General features: G+C 38.9%; 1 protein-coding gene across 1 annotated transcript in view; it reads left to right on the top strand.

Annotated features, from left to right (window-relative positions):
- The window catches only part of babam2 (BRISC and BRCA1 A complex member 2), a 125,772-nt gene extending 107,220 nt beyond the window's left edge, over nt 1–18,552 (top strand). Inside the window, exons 8-12 of the mRNA XM_067454949.1 lie at nt 8,815–8,914; nt 14,692–14,762; nt 15,930–16,012; nt 17,285–17,438; nt 18,270–18,552. Coding sequence (XP_067311050.1) covers nt 8,815–8,914; nt 14,692–14,762; nt 15,930–16,012; nt 17,285–17,438; nt 18,270–18,333 — 472 coding nt within the window. The 3' untranslated portion in view covers nt 18,334–18,552. The remainder of the gene's footprint in view (nt 1–8,814; nt 8,915–14,691; nt 14,763–15,929; nt 16,013–17,284; nt 17,439–18,269) is intronic.
- The last annotated feature ends 377 nt before the right edge of the window (nt 18,553–18,929 follow it).

Here is an 18,929-nt window from a genome sequence, read left to right as displayed (position 1 = left end):
CAGCTTTGTTGGCTGAAGACCCAAGTTTGGTTTGAAGATGAAAACATACCAAGCACAATGTTCTCTCGCCATTCCTGATTTCTAACACACACTCACAGTGTTTGGCTGGTCTTGCGGCTGTCAGAGCAGAAGAGAAAGCTGATGCTCTCTGTGTGTTTTTCTGTCATCTCTGGTGGCATTCATGTATAAATTGCGCAAGCTTATTTTGTCCATTAGATCGAAAGATCTGAAAAGTCTATTCATTTACCCGCCCATAGACCCTCCCCTCGAAGAAATCAGGACAGAAGTGGATAAAAGTGGACAAAAGAGACGGAATCAAACGACAGGTGTAAATGAGAATGTCCAAATCTTAATACCAGGTGTTAGCAGGGCCTTAGCTTAAGATCCACTTTTGTGTTTCTCAGAAGAAGGAAAGTCACAGACAGGTTTGAACCGACATGAGAGTGACAGAATTCCCATGTCGGATGAAGTATTACTTTACACAAACCCAGCACATGTGAGGAATCCCCTGCTTCATCTCTCATCCAGGCTGGCACTGAATGCATCCCCTCCAGCCAGCCAGTCATACGGCCGTCCCTGCGGCCCGTCACAGAACCAGAGAGAGAGAGAGAGAGAGAGTGAGTGGGACTTGAAAGAGAAGAGCAAGAGAGAGGTCGCTCTCAGCCTGCCTGAGCTGAGTGAAATAAAACCCTCCCAGGAATCCGCTCCTCCAGGTTTGCCCAGCGTATCGCTCTTGCAGTGATGGCCACTCTCTACACCCACACAGCAGGCTGTGTTATTATGACTGTGAAGTGCTCAGTGAGTTTGACAGTGGACTTCACATCTCCTTCAACATGCGATGGTGCGAGATCGACTCCTACACATTCTATAGTTTGACAGAGCGCCGCACACTTTTTTTTCTCCCCTATTTACACCCTTCTTTCTCTCTGGTTTTGATTGCTTTTCTTTCTGTTTAGAAGACGGCTATTTAAGGGTTATGCTTTGTATTATTGTGCGGTTTGTTTGCATGCTTTCTCATTTGTCTCTGGTTGTTTTTTTTCTTCTGTTCTGTTCTTTGTTCTTGTGTTTGTCTCCTTGCAGGTCTTGTTCAAAAACAGTCTGAAGAGCACAAAAGAAACCTTATCAGTGATATTTACAAAACTGGTCAAAAGTTTGAAATAACTAAAACGAGTTTTCTCTAATGCTTACCAAGACTACAGTTGTTTAAAGGGGGAGTGAAACACTCTGCTTCAGTCAATCTCATGTCAATCTTGAGTACCTATAGAGTAGTATTGCATCCTTCATATCTCCGAAAAGTCTAAAGAATGACGATCGCGAACAAAGCAGTGACGTCCTCAAGCGTGGAGAAACCCATGGCTATCTCAGCTAATACAGATAATGATCCAGAATCAAATCTGAGGCAGAAATAAATTGAACAGGAGAAACAGCAACATCAGAACGTCCGTCTCTGTGGTATGTACTGTATTTAGTGGCCTTTGTGTGCCTTTACTCGCATTTTATGAGGACATGATTCGGTTTATGGACTATTGTATGCGACTAGACCTTAGAGGTAGCAAGCAAAACGGTTTTGCACGTCAGAATAGTGTAACACAACAGAGAACAGCAATGGAGTAACGTTAGCACATTTGAATGACGAAGCACGCGATCGTGTCGTTTACTGATGTTTACTCATGCGAAGGTAGCCAATAGCAGAGACATTTGAAGCCGTTTTACTCACCGGCTGCTTCCAAAGCAGGACCTTTATCGCTGGGACCGCTCCGTCAAAAACACACTTCTTTGGTATGATTTGGTGAAGTCCTGTGACAGCAGTGGCGTGTAAATCCACTTTGAGAAGCGACTGAAACGATGTTGTGAAGCTTCCCGTCATTTCTGCGTTCAAATCGGTTCAAATGCAGCGCTGCCTTACCGGAATGCTGTGCTGAAGCGTTGAAGTCGCTCGACGTCACCCATAGGAATAAAGTGGAGCGCGGCGCGACATAAGTCTTCACGGAGGACTGGATATGCACCTGAGAGAGTGTTTACAGGCGTGCATTTCCTCTCTCGCTCTAGTCACGCGCGCGCGCACCCTACCGGGAGAAGAGCCCGTACGGCCCATACAAGGACCTTCCGATCTATTAACGTCAAGTCGAGCCATACTCGAAAAAAACTCTTCGAAACTTGTGAGAAACCGGAAGGAGTATTTTTAACACAGAAATACTCCATCAAACGTCCAACTTAGTGTTTGAAACTTTGTCTATGTTTAGGATGGGAATCAAAGTCTGTAACAGTGTAAAAAGCTCAGTATGCATGAAACAGCATTTCACCCCCCCCTAATTACAATTACAATTACAATATTATTATATATTTTTATATTATTCCTGTGATGGCAAACCTGAATTTTTTAGGTCTTGTCAAATGTCACATGATTCGTCAGATTCGTCATTAAAATGCTTTTTAATCATCATCAATAAGGAAAACTTTTTTTCTGCTCAGTATTTGTTATGGAAATCATGATACAGTTTTTCAGATAAAAAAAATGCATTTATGTGAAATATAAATCTTTTGCTACATTATACATGTCTTATTTTGATTATTTTAATGCATTCTATTGAATAAAACAATTAATTTCTCATATACTTGAATATTACAAGAATAAAAACATTTTACAATATATTAAAATAAGATCAGTTCTTTTAAATTGTAATAATATTTCTCAAAACAAAAATATTTTTTTGTATTTTTGGTTAAATAAATGCAATCTTGGTGAGCATTGTTCTTGTTGGCAAGAGACAAAAAATCTTAAATTAAAAAATGTGTAATGCTTCCAAACATTTGACCGGAAGTGTATAAGCCAACTAATTCTGGTCAATGGAGATTTGGCTCTTCAGAATGCTGCCTATTTCACTATCAAGCTTCATTAACCGTTGTGGCGATATGACTAAAATCGGATTTCTGATATCACAATATGAGTACTTGTATTTCACGATAATGATATATATCACTATATACTATAGGGCTTTTCTCTTTTTTGTTGTTTGATTAACATAATCAGATAATAGCTGATACATTTGGATGCTGACAGTTTAAGACCGGCTGCACAGATCCAATATACCCATGCGTTTTCTTTCACAACTGTTTACAGGGATCACTTAAGACATAAATGACTGTGTTTACTTGCAGAGACATGGTCACTTTGAAACAAAAGTATGTGCATTTACCGTTCATGCTCAGTTAGTTGGCAAAAAACTGATCATTTCTCAAGAGGTGTATGAGCAGCGGCTTCATGTCATACTCTGACAGCACGCACATATAGGGAAAATAGTTTTTTTTTTGCTGCTTATTGTGCTTAAACGGTTTAAAATCATTTGTTTTAAAACCGAGTTGTCCATCGCTGCACTGTGAACCCTCAAAATAATTAGTTAGTAGGGCCAACTCAAATAAGGTCAATTAAATCAACTTTTATGACTTTCTTGACACATTTTGAGTAATCGTAATTGTTTCATTGTTTTAATAATAATAATTATAATAATTCATTACATTTATATAGTGCTTTGCTAGGCACTCAAAGCGCTTTACATAGAAGGGGGAATCTCCTTAACCACCACCAACATGAGTTTTGAGTTTTATGACTTAATTTAGACAAATATCACTTGGCTGGAGTTTTTATTTCCCATTATGCTTTGCATGACTCTCAAAAGGGATGGTAAATGCTTAAATGAAGTGTTATATAATGTTTTTTCTGTGTGCAAGATTAATGGTAAAGTAGTGATTTAGTAGTGTTTAATGTTTTGCTATGTTCGTTTAGAAGAGTTTCTGTTATTTTGGGTTTTTGAGGGGTGGACGAGTGGAGCAAGAGCTTAGTTTGAGAACAGATAGACAGTATGTTAAATGTTTTATATTTCTGTACTCATTCAAGTGCTATACTAATATAATAAAGCTAGCCAAGTTTCCACTACATAAGTTGATCGTTTTAATGATAATGTATGAATTAGCAGTAAGCAATTATTTGAAGTTAATGGCAGTTAAAATGTTTGAGTACAAAATAAAATCCTGCAAGTTCTTCTTTCTTAAACTTTCCTTTTTTAACTTAAATTGATGTAACTGATTTAGGTTTACAAGTTGCCTTCATACCATTCTCATAGCATTTATTTTACATAGCTTGTTGTATATTTTCAATCTGTTGGCTTCTGTGAATCCCTGTAATATCTGCTCAAGCAAGTCGGAACAGAATATTCTTAGACAACTTCAGTTCAAGGTTGTAATTCCATAATCTTCCCTAAAAATATCGCCTGCTGCTGAGATTTTTCTTGGTTGCCTCAAATAGCTATTAAACAAATATCCCCCTCCATAAGCCTATCCTATTCCGACAGGCAAATTCTCATCTACTCTGGGCTGCTTATGTCTGCTGGCGTTATGCCTGCACACGACCTGCAGATGCACATCTCAAAACCGTAGTATTAAACATTGATGCATAACAAGAGACCAACTAGGATGGGCATTTACTAACGACCTAGCAACCACCCCAAAAGCACCAGAAACCCCCTAGCAGCATAGAAGCAACATTTGCACGGCACACATCTCTCACATCAGAATCAAGCCATCTCCGCACATCTCCATGGAGATGCTGCTCTATTGTCATTGTAACACAGCAACAACATTGTGTTATGACTGAGCCTGATGTAGAATTGACAGCTGAATAGCGCTTGAGTGGCGTCCCTCATCATTTCCTGTTTCCGCAAATAATAAATAACACGTCTGCGCATTAACATCTTTAAACAGTCCATGAATATACTTCAGGAGCTTGATGGATGTGAATGACATTTCCATGCTTGTATATTGCCAAAGACTGTTTCAGCAAAAGGTAATCTTTCTGTCAGTCAAGGGTATTGTTGATCTAAACCCAATTGACAGAGGATTCTAGTTGCTATTCTTCATATATTCAAAGAACTGAATCGTTAAAAAGTAAGTATATTGTAATCTTCCTTCATATTCTATTAAAAGATTTTCTGCCTTGTTTTTTCAGCTGTTGCTAAAAGGACCCTCCACCCAAAATAAACATCTAATAAGCAAACCTCCAACATAAGAGCCGTTAATGGAGCTTCTCTTTCTCACATGTCTACACCATACTTTCATCATTTCATCTCACCCTTCATTGATCTGGCGAGTTCTTGTGTTCTCTTAGAGTCTTGTCTATTTGTGGGGGTTGTTTTTCTCTCTTTCACTTCTGCTGTATGTCAGAGCACTCATCTGATCGGGTGTAAAGCAGGTGCGGAAGGTAATGTTCAGATTTGTAAGGGTATGTTCGCATTTGGCATGTTTGGTTCGAACCCTGGTGCGGTTGCTCTGTTAGGCCGGCTACACACTGGCTGCGTGGTGTGAGCGTTTTTATTTCGGCTCCCATGTTAACAGGTTAGAGTTTGCACACTGCCTGCGTGACATGCACGTCTCCGAAAAAAACGGGGAAAAACGTGTGCATGCTAGAAATAGAACTGATGCCTATTTTTCACGCGTCACGCAAGCGTGCTGGAAGCATTTCCAGGCAAAATAGAATACGAAAAGATGTTTAAATGTAATTTTGACACAAATACATATTAGTAAAAGACATTTTGATGCTTGAAAGTCTCTAGGGTGACATAAATCAGATATAGGCCTAACTGTAGTTAGATAATTATCGATTTTGAAAAATTACACCTGTCAATATTTTGTAGCCTGTTTTGCCATCAATACTGCCGATGTTGTCTTTGTTGTATCAGTAGGCTTTATATTTATGTTTAACATGAAGTATAGGCCTTCCCTGTACGTCTGCTGTGCAAAAACATAGAAACCGGCCTTATGCTGCGTTCCAGGCAGGTTTTTGAGCCTGTAAGTTACGACTTCAAACCACGACTCACGACTTTGTAGCATTCCAGGCGAAGTAACGCCAAACTTCCTGAGAGCGGGGAATTACGGTAGCTAGATATAAGCAAAACATGCCGGACCTTACGGTGCTTATGCTCATTTACGAACATTTCTATCGCCAAATGTGCTTACTCCTTGCTTATTTGAGAGGAAAACAGAGGAGGAAAAGAAATGGTGCATAATTCACGAGAGGCTGTTATACCTTTCATTTTACATTATTTGTATATTTGGAAATGTATTTGGTATTCATTTATTATTGCACTCAATGGACTGAAAACTAGCTAATGCTAGAAAAGCTGCTGATCTTGCATAACATTTGCTGATAAATAACGTAGAGCAATACCTTATTTTAACAATTTGGTTTTTAATGTACGACTTTCCTCAACACTGCATCCGTAGGGGCTGCCATTGTTGTTTGGCTCTTATGCTTTGCTTGTAGCTGTCACTGTAATATGAATTATGACATGACTTCCACTAACTACCTCTCAAAACTTTCTTGATAACTTTGGTGTAAAATCTGACTCTCATGAGCACAGAATTGTGATGAATGTTGCTCTCGAGTAACGTAAAAGTCTCATGAATTTCGATATGAGTGTTCAGACATTGCAAAATATCCAACCTGTATCGCACGGATTTAGCACCACATATGGAAGTGGCACAAATGGGAACGGAAAAGATCAGACTCCATGTGGTTTGTGCTGTTCACACTGTCATAACAAAAAACGATCACATATGAGCAAAAAAAAAAAAAAGATTTTGGCCCACATTTGCCTGCAGTCTGAATGTACCAAAGACTACAACTGTCAACTAGCACAGTGTGTATGGAAATAAGATATATCAGCAGGTTTCAAAAGTATATTTCAAAAAGGGAAATCGAAACTAGGATTGCAGATATGTAAACTGTAAATGGTAAATGGACTGCATTTATATAGCGCTTTTTAACAGACCCTATGGCCATCCAAAGCGCTTAACATTTTGCATCACATTCACCCATTCATACACTAGGTGTCAGCCATGTAAGGCACCATCCCTTGCTCATGGACACCTCGACACTTGGAACCAGGGATTGAACCACTAACCTTTCGGTTTGTAGACAACCTACATGAACCACTGAGCCACTGCCGCCCCGCAGTGTACACAAAGGAGTGCTTGCTTACCTTTTGAATATCAATCATTGTAATCACTTTGTTTATTTCAGGCAGCTCATGTTGTGATGAAAATATTGTGCATTGAATGGTCAGGTAACATTAGAACAGCCTTCTGTCTGTGGCATCATCTCTTGTGCTTTTTCTTGTGCAATGACTCATTTGCTAAGCGGAACATAATGCCGATGCAACATGGTCAATCGGTCAAAAAGCCCTCGATGACACTCAACTACAGCCAATCGTCGGCTTGGTGTTTCAGGTCCTCAATGGTCAGGTCCACTAAACACCACGTCACTGTTTTCATTTAAAAAACAGAAAGTAAAAACATGTTGGCCGTTCACTTACATGACAATGCTCTTTGGAAGGCTGAAAATGCAAGCTTTCAAAAACGGGTTATCATGTTTCTGCATTATCAACTCTGTGAAAATTTGTATGCGATTTTGGCTGCGTCTGAAATGGCATGTTTCCCTACTATATAGTATAGCATGGGATGATGTGACTAAAGAAGGATGTCTGAATTCACAGTACTCATAAAAGAGCAGGCAAAAAGTAGCCGGATGACCTCCTGCTTCCGATGCATACAGTGGACACTTTACTATCCCATAAGGAGGGGATTTACGAAAAGACAGTGAAGTAACTGACGCTGGAAAGTCACATGATAATGACAACATGACTGGATTACGTTCATACTATATATAGAATGTAATTTTTTAGCGGTTGTGAAGTTATTACTTATTCAAAATACATAAGTACCTACTCAAGAGTATGCAATTTTGGACGCAGCCTCAAACTATAGACGCGTTTGAGTACTTGATGATAAAGTGACACTACTGGCCTGGCGGGATAATAGAGCAGTTTTTGTGGATCTGTGGGATCATCATTGTCATCTGTATGCAGAATTTTTCAACAATTTTTTCCCCCCACAAAAACCACTGTTGTTGTGTAAACATCCCCTAAGTTGTTTCAGATAAAAACATTTGACTGAATGTAAATCCTACAGTGTGATTTATTCCCAGTTTTGAATGCGTTTCTAGGAAATCATAGATGTGTTAACATTATTTGTGCAATTGCATGCCAATTATTTCAATCACAATGACTTGAACGAATTGTAAGAGTTAAAACGTGAAATCGGATCAAATTGATTGAATTGTATATCGTTCATGCATAAGCCTTTTGAAGTAAAATGCTTGCTATTAGTTTTATATACAACTAAACATTACCTACAGTGCTTTTTTTTTCTTTCTACAAAACTACGATTAAAAAAGCTTGTTAATGGACGATTTAATCCAACTAGTAAAGAAAAAAAACAACAGCAAGAAAATTCCCAGCATACATGGAAACTCCAGGACTGTTGGAAAAGTGTGCCAGATGGCACCTCTTCAGAAAACACACAGTGTGCAGAGCTGTAATCTTCTTCAAAGGACTGCTTTTAAGTAGCTAAAGTAGCATTTTCATTTATTTAATATTTTTTGGCCACAATAAGTCCCATATTTCCATATGTCATTTCTCAGTTTCGAAGCCTGTAATATTATAAACAGTGAATGTGTATGGTGTGTTAAATTGCGGAAAGGGTTTGCGAATGCTGTTCTATGTTCTGAATCTGCACACTAATGAAGTATCCAGAATAAACTCAGAGGAGTGTTTAGGGAGTGATGCTGGGAGATTTCACCGAATGCTGACCTTCAGAAACACTCTATGTTAGCACAAACGGATTGTGCTGAATGAGATAAGTGTCATGGCTTTTCCTGGTGAATTAAAACCTTTTATATTCTTTTATCTCTTCTTCTCTCAGTGCACTTGGAGGGTCTTCTGCATTACATATCCCAGCATTCCCCGGTGGAGGCTGTCTCATTGACTACGTGCCTCAAGTGTGCCAATTACTCACAAACAAGGTAAAGAGCAATCCTTACTTTGTTTGTGTTTCTTTTCAGCTAATGACTGAGATCGCAGAATCAGTGAAGTGTGCGTTTGTGTATTTGCTGCTAAGTTTGTATGAATTGCGTGCATGTGTTTATGTACGTCTCTGGTCAGTTTAGACAAGGCTATATGACAAGTGGAAATAAGATGGAGAAAATGTGACTGTCACTGGCCTGAGGAGTCACTGACATTGCTTTCCCCTGACATCTCTCCTCATATCCACACAGACAGCATGAATAATCAAGCCTTCATGCCCCTCCAGTGGCCACCAGCTCCTCAGGACACTCACCTGAGCATGGGTCGTGCGCTAGTCTACTCCAAAATGACAAAAGTGACAACAATAGTGACCCCAGTTTAATGAATATTAAACACATCAGATTCATGTAGATTAGTGGTGTTTTTCAGATGCGTAATCTCTGCTTTAAGTCTAGCACACTGACTCAAAGTTTGTGTGGTAAATAGTTTGAGGGATAGTTCACTCTAAAACTCTGAGATTCTGTCATCATTTACTCACCCTTATATGTGACATAAGTGGCACGGGTATATTTGTCGCAACAATATGGGTCAAAATTATTTAAAAAAAATGTATGCCAAAAATCATTAGGATATTAAGCAAAGATCATATTCCTTGAAGATATTTTATATATTTCCAAACATAAATCTATCACAAATGTATTGTTAGTAGTAATATGCTTTGCTAAGGACTTCATCTGGACAATTTTAAAGGTGATTTTCTCAATATTTAGATTTTTTTGCACCCTCAGATTCCAGATTTTCAAATAGTTGTATCTCAGCCAAATATTGCCCTATCCTAACAGACCCTACATCAGTGCAAAGCTTGCTTATTCAGCCTGAAAGGACATGAGGGTTTGGAAGCTTGTTTCCACCACAGGATAAAAAAGAGTTTTTATCTCACAATTCTGACTTTTTCTTGCAGTTGCGAGTTTATATCTCACAATTCTGAGAAAAGAATTAAGATTTTCTAGAAAGAAGTCAGAATTGCGAAAGTAAGTTTTTTGTTCGGTGGTGGAAACAAGCTTCCAAAACGATTTAAAAATCTATTATATCCTGGTTAACCTTTGACATTTTTCAATATTTTTTATTTATTTTATTTTTAAGATATGCTCTCTCAACAAAAAAGGAAGCACAGACAACAAAAAAAAAATGTAAACTGGTAAAAGTAAATCTGATTAAGGCCTTGACAAAATGTCACATTTTTTAAATCAATAAATCAGTTTGTGATATATTTCTCCTCCCCATAGCGTGAAACACTCACTGGGGCTGGGTGCGCTTAAAGCGGTTTTCTGTCACATATCACACAAAGTTTGTTGCTCAATGGAAAAAATCCAATTCTGTTTTTGTCGAGGTAACCACTCTATAGTTTTCTATGACAGACTAAAATTGAAATCATTATTCACTGATAATCTTCAGCTCTGCTGCTGCTCTCAGATCAGATATAGCAGCGGTTTCGTGATCTACATTGTGTGTATGAAAGTAACAGATCTCTGTCAGTAAAACAGTTGTCAAAGGTATTTTCTGTTTCAGAATGAGCACATGGACACCGGAAGCTGGACTTTGAACTTTTGTATAGAGCAGCAGGTTTAAGCAGTTAGCTCACCTGTCAGCGTCTCCCACGCGCCCTGTGTGGGTGTAGAGTTCACTGATCCAAAGTTCCTGACACACCTCCTCTAAACAAACCAGGCTTAGAGAAACAAAAAGAGCAAGTGTGTGTGACTTTCATTGATCAGCATAATGTTTCTCTCAGATGTGAGTCATGAAACAGAGATCATCAGCATTGATTCTTACATCACACATCGTACACACCAACGTCAGAACATTAGTTTTACTGAATTGAGTGAAATCAGTGACATTATGGAGCTAAATAGAAATAAATAAAGGAAAATAAATGTATTAAAAAATGTATAAAAACAAGTCTTGGTACTTGTGTGGGAAATACAGGTTTGGGTTAGAACAGACATTATGCGCCCTATCATACACCCGGCGCAATGCAAGTGTTATATTTTTGCTAGTTTCAGCCGGACGCAGTTATCATTTTCACATCCAGCGTCACGTTGTTTAAAGAGCAAATGCACTCACACCATCTGTTAACCCATGGGATTGCTGGTCTGAAAACCAAGTGTGTTCAGGAACATTGTTGGCAAGTTGCTATTTTGAGGAAATAAAAATGACTGGGCCATTGACCAATAAAAACCTGCTCTAAAGTCAATCATTTTTTGTGTTAATTAATGGGAGATGATACCCTGATTGGTTTATTGCACATTATGCCCAAAACACACCCATGACTCATTAAGAGACCAGGTACAACCCTTTTAGACCATGCTCCTGGCGCACCGACCGTTTTTTCTGTCGTTAAATTAGCTAAATTTAATTCGGACACGGCCTAAGTGGACCTGTGCCATGTGCTTCAGACCATATGCCCTATGTCTTAAAGGGGTAGGTCACCCAAATATAATAACGTTGTCATTATTTACTCACCCTCAAGTCCCCAAATCTGTATGAGTTTCTTTCTTCTGCTGAACACGAAAGATATTTTGACGTATATTGGTATCCCAACAGTTGACGGTAGCCATTGACTTCCATTGTAGGAAAAAAAATACTATGGAAGTTAATAACCCCCCTCACACAACAATCGCTGTAAATTACCATTAAATTACCAGAATGCCAAATTTCTGGCTTTTAACCAGTAAGACACCATTTACACATCAGCACAAAAATACCGGTTAATTCTGTAATGTCAGTCATCGGAAATTATCTTTAAACTCCGTTTAGTTTCACTACCTGTATAATTTGACAACAACTTTTGATTTCTGAGTTACAGGTGTTATGGGCGTGCTTTGTCTTTAACAGTTTGTTAGGTTGGGTGCACGTCCATTAACCCTTGTATATTCTGCGTTGTTTTCTTATTGTGTTGAATGAAGGAAAGACGCATACCATGACCAACTGCTGGTTTCTCTTTTAATGAAGGCGAAATGGTTTCTCTCAGCGAACCTAGTGCAGACTGCACAAATCAACAAAAAAATACATAAGACTGTCACATGCAGTCTCCTCCACACAACACACAAGTCTCAAGCTCCTCCTCTCAGCTAGTAATGACGCCACAAAGCCTGCGACACTCTTAAAGTGACAGTACATGTATTAACACTAAGGTCTGAATACAACATCCAGCCATAAATGTTGGCAATAGAACACAAAACAATGTTCATTAGGATTTGGTGACATTTCAACCGTAAAAGTAAAGATATCATTTCAACCTGGTTACACAGGCATAAGGGGATGATCAAACAAAGCACGCTTCTGCTCTTAAAAACACGAGACCCACATAATAGTATCCAACTGCAGAGGTGCAGATATAGCGCAACGGTCAATGATGTCCATCTAGCACATATTTATATAGAAATGCCATTTAAATATGCATTGCTTACTGTAAACAGCACTGAGTAATTACGTCATCCCCATAAGTACTTTTTGATTTTCCCAAAGCAGACTTCTTATGCCGAGTTCAGACTGCACGATTTTCGCCCGATTGACAGATTTTGCAAAAAAAGACAACAAATGCCTAAAATGACAATCAGGCAGTGTGAATGATCAAAGATGCGAATTGAGAGAATCGCAGATGAGTCTCCGACAAATGTGAGATATTTGGCAGGTTAAATTCCTGGAGCTGTCTCCGATTCATAATCCTGCTGGGAAATGACTGAAAATCACATCGCCGATGACCGACAGCCAATGAGAGCGAGAGATACAGGACAGCTTGAGGTTCAGGGAGAAGTTATGGAACAGAATATCAGCATTTTAATAGATATATTTACAATTATATCAAACTGAAACAAAGCACAAACGTTTGCTTGACCAGCCACAACAGCAGCACATTGCACAATTATTTATTCACCTCTAACTCTCTTCTTGCTCTTCACGTCTCCCCCACTCATCCATAATCTTTTTCTTTTTCTACTTTTTGCTTCAAATCAGCGCACAGATTTGGATCAATTTGAAATATTTTAATAATTTTTAATAACAATTCCAGTCTCAGGCATGGTCTTGCATTATTTTCGTATTACTTCTCGCGTGTTTGGTTGTGTAACGTAGTTTGCTGTGAACAGTGATCTGACTACTTTAAAAATCGTGCAATGTGAACATTATGTCAGTGTGTTCTGACTTTGTACGTGCTCATACCGGTAATCTTCTTTCTGCGTTCACACATCATCATACCCATAATTTACTGCTAATGTTACAACTTCCTCTACTGGTAAATTGCCAGAACCGATTTACCTGTACATTTGAAAAGGTCATGTTCACTCAGGATTTCTTACCGGTAATTTACCAGTAAAGACTGTAGGTGTAAAAGTGGCTAATGGCTACCGCCAACTGTCTGGTTACCATCATTCTTCAAAAAATATCTTCTTTTGTGTCCACTGTTCAGCAGAAGAAAGAATCTCATACAGGTTTGGAACAACATGAGGGTGAGTAAATGAACACAATGTTCGTTTTGAGGTGAACTGTCCCTTTAAGCCCAGTTTCACCTCTCTTTCAACAAATAATTCCATATGTCGTGTGCTAATCTGTCAATAAAATGTCAAAAATCCCGAAAAACTAGTACACTAGATTCTAAGAGGGTTGCCATTTGGCTATAACCTTTACTAGGAACTTCAGCATTAGTTGCCCAACCCCTGCTAATGTAACAATGCAAGCGATTCAAAGACATACAAACACATACGCCTACTGAAGAAAACATCTGTTGTGGCTCGCACATCTAACATATTTTCCTCCATACGAAATGTGTCCGCAGAAGATTGATCTAGGCTTCTAAACCGTTTTCCTTTAGAAGGTTTTGTGGTGACAAATGGAACACTGGCATTTGGCAAACAAAAGGTCCAACCTAAGTGACTGCAGTCCGGCAGGACATGATTTTAAGAGGTCAGCGTGTGTAGGTCACCATCATGCAGTAGTTCAGGACCCGAGGGTCTCTCACCTGCGTCCAGTGGAGGTCTCTGACCGCCTCAAGCCGTCCATCTGCCATGCACGGAAACAAACCCTGCTTCGGCAAACACCATCCCTGGATGCTAAATCGCACAAACAGGACATGAAAGCAATAGCTCAGACTTTTATTGTTAATAATAAAGTAGAGCCCTAGATATGCGCTCCATACACTTTTTGCCATTTTTGCCACTTTTTGATCATTCTTCTAGAAGCGCATTTTTGAGATCAGGCACTGATTTTGGATGAGAGAGCCTGGTTTTTGCAGTATCTGCTCTAATTCATCCCAAAGCTGTTCTGTCGGGTTGAGGTCAGGACTCTGTGCAGGCCAGTCAAGTTCCTCCACACCAAACTCACTCATCATGTCTTTATTGACCGACACTTTGTGCACTGGAGCGCAGTCATGTTGGAACAGGAAGGGGCCATCCCCAAACGGTTCCCACAAAAGTTGGGAGCATGAAATTGTCCAAAATGTCTTGAAATGCTGAAGCATTAAGAGTTCATTTCCCTGGGACTAAGGGGCCAAGCCCAAGCCCTGAAAAACAACCCGTGCCTAGATGCTTGATTTTATACATCTGTGGCCATGGAAGTGATTGGAACACCTGAATTCAATGATTTGGAGGGGTGTCCCAATACATTTGGCCATATAGTGTATCATCTGATTAACCATACATCATGTGCACATTCAGCTGCATGCATTTTGTACTTTTTTCATCAACGTCATTTAATTCTCTTTTGTATTGGTGTTTTTACTCAGGTGCAGTATGTCATTCAAGGATATCACAAGAGGAGAGAATACATTGCTGCCTTTCTCAGTCACTTTGGGATGTAAGTCCGTTTTTACCATTAAAGACTGCTTGTTTTTTCTCTGTGACATTTGGAGTAAACCATATTCATTAAGCACTCATTTAACAACCTACAAAACAGAAAAACACAAGCAATGTATCATAAATGGAGCCTTATTTCACTCTGACAGAGGTTTTTTTATGTAAACTTCTAGCTCTGTAGAAAGCCAAAAGTGATATGATATTCTTAGGACATCCAAAGCAAGACATGAATAAATAAAACAGCCTTTGCGAGTCCAGGCCTGTAGTGGTAACCAGTATAGCTACTCTCCACGCCCCTGTGATCATGAGAAATTAGTTACCAACACTAATTCCTTTTTTTCTTAATTACCGATGATAATTCTGCATCTAATCTCATAAACAAGTACAGACAGTCACTTTATAATGGGCTGTAATACACAAGGCACCAAGATGTCTCCGGTTTATTAACACACCTTAATACATTGTCAGACAAGGCTGTCTGGCAAGAGGCACAACCTTACACGTTGATTTATAAAAGTGGTATTAATCGAGGCTATTATGAGAAATTTGGTTTTTGGGATTTAGTAGGGCAACACAATATTCATATCTCTTGCATTAGCATGAATACGTGGTTCTTCAGTGCTGTTCTCTTTATAGCCACCATATTAAATTTCCTCTGATAATGTCCCAGAAGATACAGTGGCCGTAAAAACTATTTGTACATGAATGTCATTGTATGAGATGACAAAATAATTACATTTTTAATGGTGGCTTAAATACTTTAGGGTCCAAAATTGCAGTTTAACACGGCAGATATTGACAACAATGGCTGTAGGAGCATTCATTTGATGTTATTTCTTCTTGGTTACTGTCACAGGTGATCACTTCCATTGTCTGTATTATTTCCTATGGCGGCGTGTTTGATAGGGAAGGAATGTTGACTTTCTGTCGACTGTATTGCATTGTTTTGAATGTTGTATTATGTCCTCATATGTCTTATCAAAATAAAATCGAAAGCAAGCTAAGACCATTAGTCTTCTTTTTGATGGAAATGAGTCACACAGGATTATCCCTCTCTCTAGCCTCTATGTGGCTATTGGATGCCGCTAATAATGGCAATATGCCAAGATTATATATTTTATCCAACAATATTATTAAGTATGAATCGTTTTCTATTTTGACTGCACAGGGGAGTGGTAGAGTATGATGCTGTTGGGTTTACCAAGCTCACACTTCTGCTGATGTGGAAAGACTTTTGCTTCCTGGTCCATGGTGAGATACACAAACATGTACACCTTTATGCAATCCAGACTCATTGGAAACTACATTACTGCTGAACCTGAAGGCACTATAAGCGCATTTTATTTTTTCATTGTAAATGCGGGTTTATTAAGCAGCCCATTGCCATGAAAAAACATGCCTGTGTGTACTTGTAAAACGGCAGTTTTAAAGTGAAATGTCTAGAGTCTGGCACTAAATAGGGAAATGTGACTGTGGCAACATTTAAATTGTTGATCTTGACGCAGATCACGAGTGCAGTGCTGTATCAGGTGAGTTACCAAGCAAGTTTACGTCAGATAAGATGCCATTAAAATGCATTAGTTTGCAAATGCAATATGTGTTTTGAGGTTGCAACAGTATTATGCAAGGAACCGTGCCATTAACTCTTTCCCTGCCAGCGTTTCATTTAAAAAAGGTACATCCCGCTGAAAAAAACTAACGCCTAAACTGGTTCTAGCTGGTCTCCCAGTCTGGTTTTAGAGGGGTTTTGGACACTTTCTTTAGCTGACCAGGCTGGATTTAGCTGGTCAAGCTGGTAAATCAGCTAAAACCAACTAAGATCACCCAATCAGCCTAATCTGGTTTTAGTAGATTAAAAAAAGCAACATTTTGAGCAAAAAGCTGAGCAAATCAAAATTGTTGTCTAAGACAACATCCAGATCAGATTCAGAACAATGATCAAAACACAGGAGTCCATCAACACCCCATAGCTTCACAGACGTATAGCTCGTCTTGGGTCGATGTTTCATTCAGTAACATCAGGAAGTTTTGATTTATATGCCGTATTTATTTTTACTGTTGATGATCATGTTATTTTACAATTACATATGATTACATATGATATTGCTTGTTCCTGCTTCTTCTTCACCTGTGTTTTGATCAAGAGATTCTGTACTCTTTCAGAAGATGTGTAACATCGCCCCTTACCATATGACAGTGAAAACATGGAAAGCCAGAAAGTTCCATCAACGCCGGGGAAAGAGTTGATAGCTCTTTATTAATATATCATCTGCCCACGCTATCATAATTTAGTTGAAAAGATACAAAAGTTGTTGGGGCTTTTCTGTGCCTAGTGATCATTTCAGCTGGAAACTTCAGTGAGTTTAAGTATTGGTACATTTTTGCAGTTTTGCAGAGATCTAGAGGAATATCACGTATTTCCATTGAGCCTGGGTTGCCTTTTATCCTGTGATGATAATATGAACTCCTATCCGTTTCTGTTCTGGACGATCTGTATTTGAGCTCCATGCTGTCTTCCTGTAGTGGACCTGCCTTTATACTTCCCTCGAGATCAACCCACCCTCACGTTTCAGTCTATCTATCACTTCACCAGCAGTGGGCAGCTCTACTCTCAGGTGCAGAAATCGTACCCCTACAGTCCTCGCTGGGACGGCAACGAGATGGCCAAACGAGCCAAGTAAGAAACAAATGAATAATGAATCCTCTCAGCAGAGCAACAGATAGTTTTCTCCCTGTGAAATGGTGTTTCTCTCATTCGGTTTCACTTCATGTGCTATGGTGATCTGATTGCAGTTGAAGCGTGGCTACTGGAATGTGTAGTATTCACCTTTGGACTTTTCTCCCAGCCACACCTCGTAGCTGGAGAGCACTCTTTGTCCCAAGTGTGATAAGTGTCAGAGATAATACTTTTCTGTTTGTGTTTGTTCTGTATCTTATCTCTGTTCGAAAAACTTTTCCTCAGGCTTTCTGGCTTGGCTTTAATCTAGCAGAGAACACATTGGGGCTGTGACTTCCATCACATACTGGATATTTAGGGAGAATTCAGGTTGACTTGGACACGTATTCCCAGTCATCTCAAGGGCACAAGTTGTCTCAATCAACCTGAATTCACCCCTATTTAATCTTTTCTGTAAATTGAGCTGATTGGTTGCAGTGTGTATTTCTTTGCTTTATTTTGTCACAATAGGAAAATGACAACTTAATATCCAGTAATATTATTTTTTCTAACTGACACTGTTGTATAAAAACTGAAATGAGCTGGATGAATTGACTCATTCCATTATTGATGAACTTTACACAGTTACTGAACTGAGTCGTAGAAGCACTGAATTTTTGGCAAAAATCTAGTTTTGTATTTAATAAAGCAAGCATTGTTTTGTTGTAATTAGTCAACAGTCATGTGGTCAGGGTGCTTTCATGTTTAAGTTTCTACTTGACACTGCTGTTGTCCAGTCTGTTTCTCTTTCTTTTCTGTTTCTCTCACTCTCGTTTTCTGTCTCACCCACAGGGCTTACTTCAAGAACTTTATCCCTCAGTTCCAGGAGGGGGCTTTTGCCAACGGTAAACTGTAGATTTACAGTGGGATTTACAGCTGGAGTTGAATTCTGGACATGTGGACATGTTGTCCGAGTCTGTTAAAGAAAGTCTGCCAACTGGCCCTCTTTAATGTTTCTGCCCTTATAAGCAATGTCATTAGGTACATTATTTTTATAATTTATATGCTGTTTGTGTTATCTCATGTTCTTTATGAATATATGACACCAATAAATCAAGTTGCATTGCTACTTTACGTTTCTGATTTTGTTGCTCTTATGTTTTATTCATATTTGCTTCATTTTTTACGGCCTGGTTTCATAGAAGAGGGCTTAGATTAAGTCAGGATTAGTCTTTAGGTCAATTAGGACATTTAAGTTTATAAATGCGTCTTAAAAAACAGATTCTTGAGACAAAACAATGGCACTGACATATTTTAATGATATTAAAGTTTTTTTAGGTTAAAACAGCTCAAACATGCATTCAGTCTGGGACTACTGACTTAAGCCTTGTCTCTGGAACCAGGAGAAAGTGTTTTAGCTTTTTTTTTTTATTATTCATCCACAAATTGTTTCGTTTTGTACCTTTTTTAGGCTAATCAGATAAATAACTTGCTGAGCTGTACCATTAACAT

The sequence above is a fragment of the Pseudorasbora parva genome, chromosome 10, assembly GCF_024679245.1.
Source record: "Pseudorasbora parva isolate DD20220531a chromosome 10, ASM2467924v1, whole genome shotgun sequence".
NCBI classification, from domain to species: domain Eukaryota; kingdom Metazoa; phylum Chordata; class Actinopteri; order Cypriniformes; family Gobionidae; genus Pseudorasbora; species Pseudorasbora parva.
The sequence above is the reverse complement of the archived record's forward strand: the minus strand, read 5'-3'. Positions and strand labels throughout refer to the sequence as shown.